Below are 16527 nucleotides of genomic sequence, written 5' to 3'. Positions count from 1 at the left end.
AACAGGTTTTGATGAAAGTGTTCTCTGCAGTGGTGCTCTCTGTGCTTATTTGAGGTTGCCCTGAATCTAGGAAGAACTAATAATGACTGGCTCCCTGTCATCTTCTCTCACTTCAACCTTTAAGAAAAAATGAGGAGGAGACCTGGAATTAACACATCTTATCTCTGATTGCTTCCATCACCCACAGAGGTATGATCTTAGGAGCTGAAGATTACAGGGGAAAGGAAATCCAGCCAGGAAAGCTGGGATTCCAGGTAGCTGACACCCTGTTAATGTGTGTATGCAGGTGGATCCCTTTAGTGAAAGGGTTTGTTTTTTTTTAAATAGCTGATATAGTTGAGGTTTTGCTTTAAGCCAGGTGGGCATGTGGACTTTGAGAAAAGCTTTCTTTAGCAGGGATTGAGAGCTGAAGTGAAACAAGTATTACTGCTATTTTTTTAAAAAAATATGTTGAAATAACATAGGAAGCTAGTACTGAAGACTTGGATAAACCTGGTGTATCCCAGAGACTCTGGGAAGTTGCTTCTAGATGTAGTTGTCTTGCATCTTAATTCTGATTATGTAGAATCCCTGTTTTTCATGTTAGAGAAAAGTTTGCCAAAATGGAGATTAGAAGTTGTGACTTGCATTACTAGGACCTAATTGCAGATTGAAAGTGAAGAGGGAACTAACATGTACTAAGGAGCTGTACTGTAACTTACTCTGGAACTATTAAGAGCAGCTTAGATGCAGCTTTAACCAGGCTTCCCAGCTGCAGTGGTAATAACACTGCCCAATACAACAGGCATTACTGTGTTTTCTGCCATTTATTTAGAAAAAATTTAAATTCTTGCAGGCTGAAATTCTGGAGCTGTTTCAGGGTTGTTACTGGCTGATTTTGTATACTTACAGAATACTGGTGCATATGTGTAATATGGATACTTCAAGTGCCTGTTTTCTACCAACACAGAGATTGAGTATTGACTGCTTTAAGTATTATCTAGCAGAGAACTGATTGTGTACTTTTTTTCATTGAAACCCCCCAAAATTCAGAGTCCCACTTGTATCACTTCTGTGTGGATTGCACTGGAAACCCCTAAAAGATCCTCCTAAAACAAGGTGCTTAGACGTTGTCCTGACAGACTGAAGAGGACGGAGCTCATGGCACCTCTTCAGCTGAGTTCACCAAAGTAGCTCGCTACAGCTTTTCATCCATTCTCTCCATTTGGGATGCCAGGGGAGGAGGGTCCTGGCCACGGATTCTGTCGTCTGTTGCAGACTGCACTTTGCATTTTTTTAAATTAAGTGGTCAGCCCCTGAGAATCCTGCACTGCTTTAGTCCTCCAAAGGTAGTATTTAGTTCTTGCTCTGCTGCATGTCAAACTAGTATAGAAAGGGGAGGGAAAGACAGATGGAGTAGTTTAGAAAAATGGATGTATAATAGTTGCTGTGAGTTAGAAGTGGGAGCCCAGTGATGGCCATCATGGATGCAGATTGTTGAGTATGTGGGAGGCACTAATCTAATGCAGGAGACTTGACTCAAATGGTAAATTGTTAATTTTTTTATATTTATTTTTCAACAAATAAATCTTCATTTCACCTTATGCTCTGTGGCTTGTTTCTTAAGACTTCCAGTACAGTATGTACACCAAAATGCAGTGAAAAGTACAGACCAAAAAAATGCCTGCTGGAGTAGATGATGCCACTGAGTGGAATGGTGTGACCTGTCTTTTGAGGGGAAAGATTCCTCAGGGTTTGGCTTAATTTAAGCATTGATTTTCCTCTATAAAACATACACCTACCTCATTCCAGAGAATTCAAAAGAACATTAAAAAAAGAAAAAGTCAAGAGAGCAGTTGTGGGAAAAGGAGGATGTCCAAACATGAATAAAAAGGTAAAGTGGGTCTGGGGGAAACTGGTGGTTAGCTAGAGCAAGACAAAACCTTCTTTCCCTTCTCCCATTTTTGTATTTTGAAATCTTTAGCCTTATTGCTTTATCACTTTTGCTGCTGGAAAACTAAAGCCTAGTGGTAAAGGCTGAATAGTTGCTTCTTTTTTTTTTTTCATCCCAAGGAGAAAAAAAAAAGCCATTTGCAAATGCTTATCTTTTTACATTAGAAGTACGAAGGTGTCTTCCTTCTAAGAAAAAAACCCAAACAACAAAACTACACTGTGCTAGGCTGGTTTTCAGTATTTTAAAGCCATCTCTAATAATCAGTTTAAGTCTCTTCATCAAGAGCAATGAGTGTTTCCCATGCAGCTGATGGGAGGTGGCCTGTGGTAGCAATAATGCATTTAAACATTGAGCAATTCTAGTACCTGTCTTCTGTGGGCAGAAGACTTAATCAGCACAACAAGTTTTCTAACCCTTTTGACTGACTCCCCTCAGCCTTTTCAGGTAAAGACTGCCAGGCAGCAGCATTAAAGCCCATTCAGACATTATATTAAGGAAGCAGTATATAGAGCAAAGGTGTGGTGACACGTGAATTGCTTTAACAAAACCGTAACCTGCATCACTTCAGTAATAAACAGGAATTGCAATAAGGAGAATTTAGTAACGTACATTCCAGGCAAGATACATGAACCAAAACCTGTTACAGATTCTTCTAGAAGTAGTAGTTCTGTCTGGCAGCTTGCATTTTCCTTTAGTTGCACAGAGCAGAATTTGGCCTGTTTTGCTTACTGTGTTAAATTTTCAGCTTTCCAAGTTACAAGTTGGGCATTCAAAGAAATTTGTTAAGGCATATACAACTACAAAGGACAAAAGTGGAAGAATCATGCTTCTAGATTATCCAATAATTCACCGAAAAATTCATAATACCAAAGCTGACTTCAGAGGATTTCCAGAGAGAAAGTTCCCATTTCTATGTTCTACAAAAAAGCCCCCAAAAGGTAACTAAAACATTGTGATGCATAAAAAGCAATGTTAACTTCTACTGTGTTGAACTGATTTCACCTCCATCTTTATCCTAGCTGTAAAATACTAGAAAAAACTGAAGTAGGAGAGGAGATACAAAAGTTGTATTTGAATCAATTTTAGAATTGCACCACCAATTTTTTATTAACTGGCACCTTTAGCAGTGGATTGTGGAGCAACTAGTAAGGGAATCCTTTTGAAGACGAAAGCAGTAGCCATTGTGCCAACTGAACCTTCCCTGTTCACCCAGCTTCACTTTTTCATCTCTATGCCATAGAGATCATGACGCTTCTGGCTTAAAATAGGAATTTGCTGACGTATTTCTGTGAGTTTCTTCAAATCTGCAGGGTGGGGGGAGAAAGAACTATTAGAACAGCAATCAAAAAGGAAAGCTCCGACTTGCTCAGAGGTAAGGCAAGGGAAAGAGCAGCTTTCACAGAGAATGGGCACTGCAACTGGGCAGCCAGGGCTGAAGGAAGCCTCACCTTTGCTCTTTCCTAAGATGACAGCTTCCTCATGAGTAAGGAAGCGAGAAGATTATAGTCAAAGTGCTGCTTGTTCTTGATTTAATCTAGCAAAGGTGGAGAAGGGATGGGAACATTGCATCATCTGTAATTGATGTGCAAGTCCACAGACTTAAACTGTTTCTTCTTAGACTCATGACCAGTACTCGAGAGAGACAGCAGGAAAAAACCTTTTAGCCTTACCTATGTCTGTGTAAATAACTGCTTCCTCAGCCCCAGCTTTGGCTATGACTTCACCCCTGCAAAATTAAGCACATTTGTTCACAGCATTAACACAAAGGGCTCAAGGCATCAGTCCAGTTGCTGCTGTTTGTACAAAAGGGAGTTCCTACCCTTGTTGTCTATGGCTATAAAGACAGGGCTGTCCTAAAAATAGCACCATAATTCGTAACTCTAGCATGATAGAAATAGCTTCCAGGCTTTATATGTGACACATACATACTTAACATAAGTATGTTTCTGAAGATCAAGAATCATGCTAAGAGCAACTATGAGAACCAGTGCATGTAAGCATGCAATATACCTCAAAGGGAGAGAAACAACTTCACCAGGGACAAACATCTATGGCAAAGACTAACACTTTCTCCTTTCAGATCCTTCTGACTTTTAATAGGAGTATACTTTCACTCTGCATGAGCTACTGCACATTATTTATCATGTCTCCCAGTAGGTGTTCTGTCACTGCTTTCATCATATAAAGTTAAAAGTTCAAGACATAGATAAAGCTTTTCTTACTTTGCAATCACATAGAAGAGAACTATCTGTGGATTTACTTGAAAGGAAAATAACTTGCTGAAGATTTGGTCACTTTTACCTCCTGTGCACCTGCGTGACTTCTGCTTAAGTTAGAATATGTCTCTTATCTAGCTGAAGACATTCTTGTTCTTTCTTATGTCAAAGCAGTGTTGTTCTTTGAGGAATGAAATAGTTTTGTGCAAGCTGTTTAAGATGGTTTAGTTCTGCACAGAGAATTACCATCATGCATGTATATAATAGACTGCACTTCAGGGAGAAGTTGAAAAGGTCAGCAGCTTAACTAATGCTAAATACTAGTACTAAGTATCTTCTTTGCTACCAAAAAGAATACATACTGTTAAACTAGTTTTAATTTCTTGTCTTTCAGTCAGACAGTTTTAAAGGATGATTTTGAGAATGTAGGCTTAAGTCTCAGGTGCTTTTTACCAGGAACGAACTTACAACCTTTTTTAAGAGTAGGTGGAAATGTGGGACTGAAATGTGACTAAGTAAAACATTTTTTTTAACCAAGAAAAAGTGGATTTGTTTGGTTTTTTTCTGAACTCACCATGGATTTACTACAGTGCTGTGTCCCCAGGCAACATAGGATGCTTTTTCATCTCTAGCAGGAGATACTGTAGCTACGTAGACTTGATTATCAACAGCTCTGTGTTCACAGAAAGATGAGGGAAGGGGGGAAAAAGTGAGAGAATTTTTTTTTTAATACCACCAATTAATTAAGCTGAAGGGAAAGAATTCACTCTGAAAGGCAAGCTATACATCCTCCTAAGGACTAGCCAAAATTGTAAACGATATGAAGGTCAGAGGAAGCAGAGCCTGGAAAGAAGTCTCTAGCACCTGCTCCGGAGTTGGTAGAATGAATTACACATTCATTCAGTATGTAGAAAAGTTGATTGAAGCTGACCAAATGAATAAATAATACAGCATTCAGGAATCTCAGGGTCTATTTCTGTGTGTAATTAGAGCAGTTCTCATATAGTTACTGGCTCTTCTGTCTAGAAGTTTGTGTGTGAAGGGTGCTTAGAGAGCCATGGGGAAAAGGTCTTTGAAAGGGCATTACTGGGGAGGGCGGGGCAGGAATGGATAAGCATTTCCTGCTTTTCTCCTTGACAGCAAAATCATTTTGGTGTCTCAGGCAAGGCTTGAGGAATGGTGCAGCTCCAATAGCAGAGTGGCCCTACAGCACCGTTTCTGATGCACAGTGTCATTTAGAACACAAGAACAGTTCAGTTTCATGAGCGAAATCCCCTCTGGAACAGAAGGATAAGCTGTTACTTTGGTCTTACCGTCCCCTTTGTAGAAGTTCCCAATGAGCTGGTCCTGTTGTTAGGTTAAAAGCCCCTGGATATATCAGCAGCTGGCAACCTTTGTTAAAAGAAAATTAGAACCCAACCATCACTAAGGAGAAGATGGTTTACCCTAGAATGGCCCTTCACATTGAGAACTCAAGGCAAGGTTTCTTTCAGTACTTCCTGACCTCTGCCCAAAATGGAACCAAATAAAGCCTGTTCATGCATGACATGGGTGATACTTATGTCAGCAAAGGCCTGTGATACACTACCAAGTGTTGGGATATGCCCATCTCCATCACTGTATCAGGAAATGATTGTTACTTTACCCAAGGAGAACAGACACTCATTTGAATAACAAAGTTGTGGTCACAAGATGCATTTTGCATTACCAGGTGAGAATAAGAGTGCGTGATCACACAGACTGCCCAGCACGTACCACCCTGAAACAGCCCTGCACAGTTCAGGCCTTAGGGCTAACCATGCTCCTTTAGGTGACCCAGCCTCACCTTTCTGTCCGTAGATTTGAGCCATCTCAGCAAATCTGATATCATAGCAGATGCCCAGGCCTACTTTACAGTATGCTGTTCTCAAAACACAAGAGACAACAGTCATATCACAAGTACACAAAAGCAATCACAAGACTCCCTGTAGCCATCCTGCCAGCTGTTATTTTATGTATCTCACAGTAACAAGAGGAGCTATATTTAAATGTGTATCCTTATCTGTAACAAGCATTGGCTATTCGTGGGGGAGCATTCATGCTTCATGATGAGAGGAAGACTGTGAGAAGCGGTCTTATCTACCCTTTAACAACAGCCATTTCCCCAAAATCATGTTACATCAGGTCTCTGTGTAATGTGTTCCTCTCTGATTTAGCTGCAGGTTTTTCAATTATTTTATTTTCAAGAAAAGAAAGCACACACTGCTCTTCATGGACTAAAGAAACTATACAGTCATGTAGTTTCTTACAGCATGCACATTGCAAGGAGCAAAAAGTGACCATGGGAGATGAGACTCTTCAGAATGCTCAGTAAACAGGATGTGTTAATTCTTGAACAATGGTAGTGGGAGGAGTAGGTGTCTTGCTTTTTTATCTGATGTGGTTCATTCAAGAATGTTGGAATGGGATTTACAGTTAATTGTCTCCATTGTTATCATCCTCACATGAAACAATGTGCCAGTGTAGCTGTTTGCTACATATATTCTTTTCCAAGCCATGTTTTGTAAGAATCATTTTAAAGAGGTAACTGCTATGAAAAAATACAGTAACTTCTCTTTAACAAATCAATAGGACCACTATTTATTAAGGGAAGTGCCATGATGTATGCTTCAACACTTTCTACTACTCTGTCCTTTTGCAATCATACTGCCTTTTTAAAAGTTTCAGAAGTGATCCACAGGCTTGGAACAAACTTAAACTATGGTTGTCAAGTGCCTAATATAAATCTGATAGTCTAAAAATCCCTTGGGAGAGGGGGGAGAAATCCAGAATGACTGTAGTGTTATTGTGGTAGAGCTCATTAAAGAGAGGGCTTGTCTTATACTCACGAGTATCAAACACGGAGAAACTATTCCCTGGACTCAATGTTTCAGACTCTTTGAACTGTATCTTTCCAGGAACATTAATGTCAAATAAATGAACCTGTAATTATAGTATGATGAATAACAATTAATAACAATTTCCCTGCTTGGTCTTTGAGCGTCTTTGTATTAGGCTTGTGTTTCCTAGTTACTGTTATCTAGACTACTCTTTTGTCAGGATCCCAACTAAACATTGCTTAGGATTGTGAGATCTCCTAAAGATGATTTAAATAAGTTTTCTTATTTACAGAAATACACGTCTAAAGTTATTTAAAAAAAAAAAAAAAAGACTGGCCATTTTAGACAACACATATAATCCTTGTGACCCAAGTGACGCATATATCAAATGTTTATACTGTTTAGAATGCCCTGTCCTTCTCCCATACAGTAATAGAGAGTAGTCAAAACCAGCTAAAAATATAACAACTATTTTGGAGTATGTCTCTATATCTTCTTTGTGCAAAGAATCCCTGCAAAATAGCTAGATATCTTGATCTAATGAGTAATTTTGCAAAAGGAAGGATACATATAAAATGTCTTGAATTTGCCAGGATGATTTTAAAGTATGTTAAAGCAGGTGATATTTTCCTCTCTAAGATTTGAGTCCCATTCCTGCAAAACGTCTCCAGAAAATACCCTCACCAAATCATAAAGTTCCCATGATTTCATCTATGCAGATGCCTCTTAGCCCCTGCAGACAATCTTTGTCCCTCCCTTGCAACGAAGATTCTGTTCCTGACCACAGCTTCCTAATACTACAGCTGTTTTTGTATTATTATTTGTTCATATTTACACAGTACAAGTCTGCACTTGTTCTACAAACAACTACCAGGCTTGCAGATTGCTGTGGTATGATAGATGGAAGGCAACATACTACTTCAGAAAGTAATCTAATAGTGTAGCTAAGTGTAGAATCAGTTCACCAAATAAATTATTACCTATACCACTTTATTTGTTCCAAGTAACCTTGCATTCTCTTTTTTGGCTTTCCTTGGAAGAAATAAGATGTTGTTCACCTAAGGAATGATACCTGTATGCATAGTCAGGTTAACAGAAACTACACTCATAACTACAGTTATGAATAGGAGGTAGTTTCTCAGAAGGCACAAAGCAATGTCCAGGTGGAAGACGACAGGAAGCAAGCATCAACCACAAACAGCAGACACAGCTTAACTATGGGACTTGGACTTCAGCTGTCTGCACTAATCCTACATATAGCACACAGAAGTATGTAAAGAACAGTATTTATGGTAACAGAAGGACTAAACCCACTGGGAACCTGAGGGAAGATCCTGATTCCATGTAATTGGCACTATATTTTAGAGCTAGACCAAGGTACACAGATGAATTGGATCAGGATTTACTCTTTACTGCAGTTTTCCCAGCATCTGGGAAAAGCCCATCATGCCTTCTGCATTTTGTCATCCTTACCCAGAACAAATTTATGACCGCCTTTAGAAGGGGTATGTACATGTCTCAAATAAAAATTACATGCAATTTTACTGACAGTACACAACTTATTATTAATGCAAGCTTCTACTATTTCACATCACCTTTAGGCACAATGAAATCATTTGTGCAACACTGCTGAGAAACCTTTCAATAACAATATTCTGCCATCTTACCTTCCTGTGCTTTGCCAATATAGCACCATCAGGCCCAAAGACAGTACATGTATTATACAGTTTTCCATCATCCTCTTCTGGAATGGATCCTTTGTAAAGGTGAGAACAAAGATTTCCCCCACTGTATTATATGGAATTTTGATCCAATGGCGCTATTAGACATTGCCCGTATTTCCCTCAATGAGATGGTCACTAAGAGTAAACTACCTCCAACGAGATATATGCTGCACTCCTTTGCAACTTCTGAAAGCATTTGTGTTGATTCGCCAGGGATCTTCTCTGCATACTCCTTAAAGTACTGAGTTCCATATGGAGAATTAAAGCATTCCTAGAGTTAGGGAAAAAAGAAAAAAAAATTACATTAAAATCCAGTAACACCACTGCAAGGAGATGTACTTGACCTTTCAAATGTCTATCAATGTTCTCATACAATCTTTAGTTACAAAAGTTTATTTTACAGGAGTTCAATAAGCAAATCAGAAAATATCAGGAGGCCAGAGAGACTTAACAATCAGAGAAAATGTGGTGGGTGTGTTGGTGTACGTGTGCCAAACATAACATGAGCTAGGAGTATCATGTAAGCTACAAGTTACAAGGCTAGCGTATTTATCAGTCTAGACTTAGCAAGGGGTGTTCTCATCAGAACAATGGAACAAGTTCCACCTAGCTCATTTGCCAAGTTACAAGCTAAACAGATCCCTTCAAAGCTGTGAGATGCTTGTGCTTGTCCACAGCCCATGATTTCTTCATTTTTAAAAGGACCTTTGCAAAAGCATGCATTTCTCAAAATTACTTATTGTTTCACTAAAACAATCCTTTAAACACCATTTCCTTACAACTGAACAGTGTCTTCTGTTCTAGGCTCTAGTTAAAGATTTGCTATCCCTCAGAACCAGTCGTGTAATCTTTAGACAGTAAGATTAACAGAGCAGTTTAAATGCCTAAACTAGGTGGAGATGGCCAAAATATCCAAAGCTTTTACTCTGCATTATATTTGCTGGCTCTGTGAAGATGTGAGACTTGCCATCCCCATTCCCAATACTTTTTTGTCCCCTAAAGGAGTATAGCTGAAGGCCACAGGATGTGCTATCAAACAGTACCAGCACCTACTCCTCAGCAAGTGATTCCCAGCCCAAGCACCCACCTCAAGTGTTACCTTTGCTTGCTGGAAGTTGTATGAAGACAAAAAAAAAATAATAAATTAATCTGTGAATAGCACAGTAAATTTATGCCTTAACCACTCAAGCAAACTTAACAACCTTAGTAGATTCTACTGAACTGGAATAACTGAACCAAAACTGGATGGATGTTTTCGCCCTGTATACAGACACTGGGCCAGCAGGTACCAACTAACCCACAGCAGGATTTGTAGATGAAAGAGGCAGGAAGGGAAGTCTCCACACGCTGTCAAATGAGCTTCCCATGCTTTTGAAAGTTGGATTGAACTTCAAGGAAATGAAAGCAATGCCAGCTGCCTCCACCTTCATCTTGCCCCTTGCAGTGTCAATGGGGGTGGTACTGGAACCGTAGGCTCAAGAGAACAGGCAGAGAGCTCTGTGCAGGGTTGCACTAGCAGTGCATGTGGCTGTTCGTAAGTTAATCCTGGAACAAAACTGCAGGCTGTCTGCACAGATCACCTATTTCTGTGCTCGCTGGGTGAAAACCTGGATGGATGGATGAGCCCAGAGGGTTGTGGTGAATGGGGTGAAATCCAGTTGGCGGCAGGTCACAAGTGGTGTTCCCCAGGGCGCAGTATTGGGGCCCATACTGTTTAATATTTTCATCGATGATTTGGACGAGGGGATTGAGTGCACCCTCAGCAAGTTTGCAAAGGACACCAACTTGGGAGGCAGGGTCGATCTGCTTGAGGGTAGGAAGGCTCTACAGAGAGATCTGGACAGGCTGGATATGTGGGCTGAGGCCAATCGTATGAAGCTCAACAAGGCCAAGTGCCGGGTCCTGCACTTCGGTCACAGCGACCTCACACAGCGCTACAGGCTTGGGGAAGAGTGGCTGGAAAGCTGCCCAGCAGAGAAAGACCTGGGGGTGCTGGTTGACAGCCGGCTGGATATGAGCCGGCAGTGTGCCCAGGTGGCCAAGGGGGCCAAGGGCATCCTGGCTTGTATCAGAAATAGTGTGGCCAGCAGGAGCAGGGAAGCAACTGCTCTCCTGTACTCAGCACTGGTGAGGCTGCACCTCAAGTCCTGTGTTCAGGGCTGTTTAGTCTGGAGAAGAGAAGGCTGAGGGGAGACCTTATCACCCTCTACAACTACCTGAAGGGGGGTTGTAGTCAGGTGGCTGGTGAAAGGACAAGAGGTAATGGCCTCAAGTTGTGGCAAGGGAGATTTAGGTTGGATATTAGGAAAAATTTCTTTACTGAGAGGGTTGTCAAACATTGGAACAGGCTGCCCAGGGAAGTGGTTGAGTCACCATCCCTGGAGGTGTTAAAAAAGCGCGTAGACAGGGTACTCTATAACATGGTTTAGTGGGCATGGATGATGGTTGGACTCGATGATCTTGAAGGTCTTTTCCAACCTAAATCATTCTATGATTCCCTCCAAAGTGGTAAGAATACAGGGACAGATCTTTGAAGTGCTATCTATCAGTTTCTAGATTCAAATGGGATTCTGTTTTTATTTTTTTATCCATAAACATTACAAATTGTTTTTCTCTCACAAATTTTTCCTATTTCAGAAGTGAAAAAAGTTTAACACATCAAGGCTAACATGTCACAGGAAAACTGCCGTATGCCTCTGCAAAGGTGTAGATTATATACTCAGTGCAAGTTAGTTTTGTTCTTTACCTAGTGTGACTTTAAAAAAAAAAGTGGAGGGAAGAGAATATTTCATGCTCAGATCATACTGCCAGCACAAAATTTACCTCCCAAAAGTCTCTGAAAAACCTTGCCCTTGTTTGACAAATGTTACTCTAAAAGCATAAATTATCATTGGCAAAGCAAGTACGTCAACTAAATAGGTCTGGAAAACTCAGTGTTTGTACACATGATGAAACTAGCAAATAATAGATAATCTCAATGTAGGAGGCCCAGACGGAATAATCAAAGGTAACATTTGCAACATAAGGGCTGTATTAGCACAGAGGAGCTGGGAGGGTTGCTTAAGACCTCGCCAGTGACAGCAGGAGGGAAAACATTCTATGTGTAAAACATTCAGACCAAAAGTTCACTCAGAGAAGAACTTTGCACTCCCTGAGTCAGATGCTGCAGGGCACAAAGGTAAACACACACATCCCCAAGAACAGAGGAAAAAAGCTGAAATCTGCACTGGGAAGGTCACCTCATTGGTAGCGCACTCATTGTATGAAAATTCAGCACAGTGATCATGGCTGAAGTCCAAAAAAAAAAAAACATTATCACTAATTTTAAGTGGCTATTTATGTTCCCACACGAGGATATCAGAAGAGAATACATTTTAATCATAATTCAGCCACAAATGACCTGCTGGAAATGTCTTAAGTCTATTTTGTTTCTCATGTAGTATCTAATCTGGAATGATTATAGCAAAGAGAGTCACTGTATACTTGTTTTCTTTCATCTTTGTATCAACATTCTTTAGCTGAAAATCGCCATTTCCTACATTTCTAGCATGGAAGGCTTCTGCAAAGATTCAAACCACAGTGTCACTTTTGTGACTTCAGAACATACCAGTGATGGAATTGCCTGGGATTTAAACCAGCACAAACTTAACCAGAATCTTATATCACAAAAAAGACAACCTGCTTTTTTTTTTTTTGCTTCTTGTTTTCGCCCCTCTTAAGTGTGCTGCTAGACAGAACCCCTGTTTTTTTCCTATTTTGGAGTCTCATACAGCATCTAAGCTATCCAGAGAGAAACAGGAATATATAATGCATGACTAACACTAGAAAGAGGTTTCCAAGGGTTTGAGGTATAGGTGCTAAGAAGACCATGATCTTTACTCACAGGTAGAGCCACAACTTTTGCTCCTTTAGCTGACGCTTCTCTCACCAGTCCACAGGCTCGCTGAAGATTATCTGATTTAACAGCAGATACATGAAGCTGAATAAGAGCCAGGCGGAAGTCTAATGGTGGAAGAAAAAAAAAAAAAAAATTAGTCAGCAGAATTCCCCCAGGAAAAACTCTTCAAAATTTGAATCCACTAATGAGCATTTAACAAAATAAATTTGCTTATTTATTAACATATACAAAACCCACTTCCATCTCATTCTGTGGTCTGTGACTCTGGAAACAGTCTCTTAAAACAGGGAGAATATTCAAACCTAGACTTGCTAATGGGAACCATACATAGCCATCACTCTGCTCAGGTCAAAGATCACAGAGTTCACATGCTAGTAACACTTAGCCTAGGCAGTATCCAGCCTAAGTTCTACTGTAAGATACCGTGTGACAGAAAGGGAGACCACTAGTCAACCTAGACCTGCTTCTTCCTTCCCAGTTTGCTACACGCTTTGTGAGCCTATCTTTATGTTGTACCCGTTGCCTGATGAGCACTGCATGTCCTAAAATGCCACTAGCAAACTAAACGGTTGGATAATCCCAAAAGCACCAAATATGGGAATAGTTTGCTTTTATCCCTCAAATCACACCTGGCCTGGGAAATGGCTATAAAAAACCCATAAAGATAACATCTTTCCTGATCATTTCCTTGCAGTTTGGTTTCTAGCCAAGGGACAATCCCAAGTGTTATCAACACTGTCTCTACTGTGGCTAAGCAGGATTTATATTTGCAGGATCTTGAAGTACACAAGTGGGAGAGATCAAACCAGGTTTTGTGCACACCCCTTGGACTTCCTTCCATGAATCTCCTAGTACCTTGGGCTGTAGGAAAACACATCCTGAGCAGGTAGAACCATCTTCTTTTTAAAAATAAACAACACTCTGACTTCATAGAAAAATACCTCAGTTTCAAAGCACCTCTCTTCTCTGGAAAACTCCCCTGCCATACAGTCAAAGACCACTATGGGCTAAAGAAAAAGTAGCAAGCAACACAGCCTCAGTGGTCAGGGAAACAGAACAAACTGATTCAAGTGAGATGAGATCTGGTCAGGAACAGTCAAGGCAGGATATCTTTCTTCCTACTTTAGTTCTCACTTCAGTAGCTAAGCAGCTAATTTCTAGATGTTAAGCAAATGATTAACTGCTCACTTTGCCACTCTTCACATGAGAGACTCTTAATATTTGGTTTATTGAGTAAACAGAGCTTCACTGAGATTTTGAACAGATATCAGCATAGTTAGCTTCCAGACACACATAGATAACCATACTAGGAATCTGTCTAAAACTTTCCCATATTTGTGGAACGTGTTTTAGCTCAAACTGGACGCTTAAAGATTTACATTTCAGCATAAAGTCACTTTTGCAAGAAAACCAAAAGAGCACCTACCAGGAAAAATTTTACTTAACTTCCTTCGCATAATGTTTAAACCACCAGGAAACCATTAATCTTATCTTCCCTATGCCTCAGGTTTGGAGTTTGTTAAAGGGCAGAATTAAAGGCCAGCCACAACAGAATACCTGTACTCGTACCCACAGTTTTGTTTAAAATTAGTGTTGAGACATAGAAGTAATAGAAATACAGAGAAACGTGCAACAGTGCTGTAAAGGCCCAAGATCTCCTCTTCTGGCCTTGCTAAGCTACCTCGAAAACTTCTTTAAAAGCAATTCTCAGGATAGGCCTATAGCAATGCAACCAGGTAAAAGCGTATCAGGGTACAATGCTGGTTCATATTTGTATCGCTATGAAGCACATTTTTTTTTTTGGAGAAGCTCAGCACGCCCGGTTGGTTCAGATCAAGTTTCCCGCCAAGCTGACGGTTGCAGCAGTACCGACAGAAGCACGGCAGCCGTTCCCTACCAGTCCATTACACAGCCAGCGTGCCCAGGGCAGCTCCCTCCAGGACCTGAATTATTTCACACCCCTTCGAAGGCTCAGAGACAGCACCCAGGGCCGAGGCCTTTCCGGCCCGGACTACGACCGGGGACTACCGGCGGCGGCAGCAGCCAGCCCGCGGCCCTTCCCCACGGCCAGGTAAGAGGATAAGGGCCCGCTGGGGAGAAGCGGAGGCCGGCAGCGGCTGAGGGCGGCCCCCGGGGGAATCCGGCACTGCGCCGCGGCCCCTCTCCCCGGCTGAGGCCCGGGGCGGGAGGCCGGAGCTCCGCTAGAAGGCCCAGTTCAACCCCATTGCGGCCCTTTTCCCCACGTCGCCGGCCTGGACGGGGCCGGGAGGGAGTGCGAGGAGGAAATGGAGAGGTAGGCGAGGAAGAAGTAACCGTTCCTCCGCGGACGCCGCCACTCACTGGCCATGGCTCCGCGCGCCGCCTGCATCCCCACACGGCCCCGGCTCCTCCTTTATAGAGCGCGGCGGCCCGCCAGGGCGCATGCGTGCGGGTACCGAGCAGCGGGCTGCTGGGAAATGTAGTCCCGCCCCGGCGGCGGCTGCCCCTGCCACTGCCCCGGCAGGAAAAGGGGAGCGCCTCTCCGGCAGGGCTCTGCGGCGGGATTTGTTTAAAAACGACGCCTATACTGCTTTTAAAAAGTCTGGCTCCTTCCTTGACCCGATTTCAAAGCACTTCCCCACGCAGCTTTGCTGACAAGAGCTCGAGGGAGCGGCGCAGCCCACCTTCACAGCAGGAACAAGGAGGGGATGACGTGCCCCAACCCCAAATGGCGGCCCAGCCTTCCCCCCTGCGCAACCCCAGCAGATGGCAGGGAGCTGGGAGTACTCCTAAAGTGCCAGTTCAGCGCTCGGCAAAAACACAGCTGTGCATCTACATCTCTTGGTGCTGGGCCCAGAGCTGATGTGCTGACATTCCATTTTTCCAGCCCTGTGTGATGGGTAGCAGCCCTGAACCTGTTAAGGGCTCGTCCCAAGAGATCTCTACAGGTAACTCCTTCACCTGGCACATTCCCATCTTCTTTTACAAGTGCAGCATCGTCTAAGGTAGAAACCAATATGCTAACTGCCATGGTGGTTTTATTACTAAACACTGAGTGCTCCCTGTTACTCAACACAGAACATTGTAAAATACACACGTGAGGCCGCAGCCTCAGGCTTTTTCAAAGCATGTTTGTAGAACTGTAGATTCATGTTGGGTAGAGGCAGTATTTCTCACGCAAGAGTATCTCCACAAGTTGAAAGCACACGACAACAGAAGGGGCAAAGATAAAACAAAGTGGGTAACCCAGGGTGATCAATCTCTTACACATGTTGTGCTGAAGCCACTTTCAAGAAACATGCAAGAGATAAAGGAGAAGTATGCAACCACCATAATATGCACAACCACCACTGTGTGCAGCAGTTACAAACCTTCCTTCAACAGAAAAACTGTTCAATCTAACCCTTTGGAGTAGAAAAGGGAGCACCTCATTCCAAACTGAGCAAGGCAAAGGATGGAAGAATTACTGACAGTGGACAACTGCAGAGGAGGAGGGGATGCAGCAGCACTTTGGCAGGCCTCCCTCCCTTTTACACATGCCCATGGTAGCAGAAACAGCATATACAAAGTTGTTTGGTTTTTTGGTTTTGTTTTTTTGTTTTTTTGTTTTTTGTTTTTTTTTTTTTTTTTTTTTGAACAGCACACCTTGCAGGACTCCAGGTGTGAAGAACGGCTGTCTCCTGAGTTCACACAAGGTTTAGGGCAGAGCACAAAATAAGAAAATAAGTAGTGAAGCAGTATCATCCCTTGAAGGTGAAAAACACAGGCTAAAAACCCAGTGTTTCCCATGGTTCAGAGAAATAACAGTGTATTTGTCGAGGTTCAAAACAAAAACATCTGAAAGCACTAAATACACCCAAAAGAACAACTTACACACTATCACCCCCCTCCTTCCCCAGAAGGGGAAACTTTCCAGCCA

The 16527-nt window shown here is 42.0% G+C and overlaps 1 protein-coding gene across 1 annotated transcript; it reads right to left on the bottom strand.

Moving 5' to 3' along the window:
* Window positions 1-1447: 1447 nt before the first annotated feature.
* Window positions 1448-15034, bottom strand: NIT2 (nitrilase family member 2). Its single transcript, XM_049824477.1, has 10 exons — window positions 14970-15034; window positions 12615-12733; window positions 8882-9002; window positions 8675-8763; window positions 7017-7110; window positions 5975-6049; window positions 5463-5541; window positions 4724-4822; window positions 3604-3659; window positions 1448-3237 (listed from the first exon to the last, which is right to left on the bottom strand). Exons 1-10 carry the CDS (start codon window positions 14995-14997, stop codon window positions 3149-3151), a joined length of 849 nt encoding a protein of 282 aa, XP_049680434.1. The 5' UTR covers window positions 14998-15034; the 3' UTR covers window positions 1448-3148.
* Between the last annotated feature and the right edge of the window lie 1493 nt (window positions 15035-16527).

Source organism: Accipiter gentilis, chromosome 21, assembly GCF_929443795.1.
Source record: "Accipiter gentilis chromosome 21, bAccGen1.1, whole genome shotgun sequence".
NCBI lineage: Eukaryota > Metazoa > Chordata > Aves > Accipitriformes > Accipitridae > Astur > Astur gentilis.
Note: the sequence above shows the minus strand (reverse complement) of the source record. Positions and strands in the feature narration are given on the sequence as shown.

Excerpts from the sequence above, each read along its gene's own strand:
- NIT2 (XM_049824477.1), bottom strand. The coding sequence starts at position 14,997 with ATGCAGGCGGCGCGCGGAGCCATGGCCA. Across the intron at positions 5,542-5,974 it reads TCAAATCTACGGACAGAAAG|GTTGCCAGCTGCTGATATAT; the intron begins GTGAGGCTGGGT and ends CTTTTAACAAAG. Across the intron at positions 4,823-5,462 it reads GAACTTCTACAAAGGGGACG|AGCTGTTGATAATCAAGTCT; the intron begins GTAAGACCAAAG and ends CTGTGAACACAG.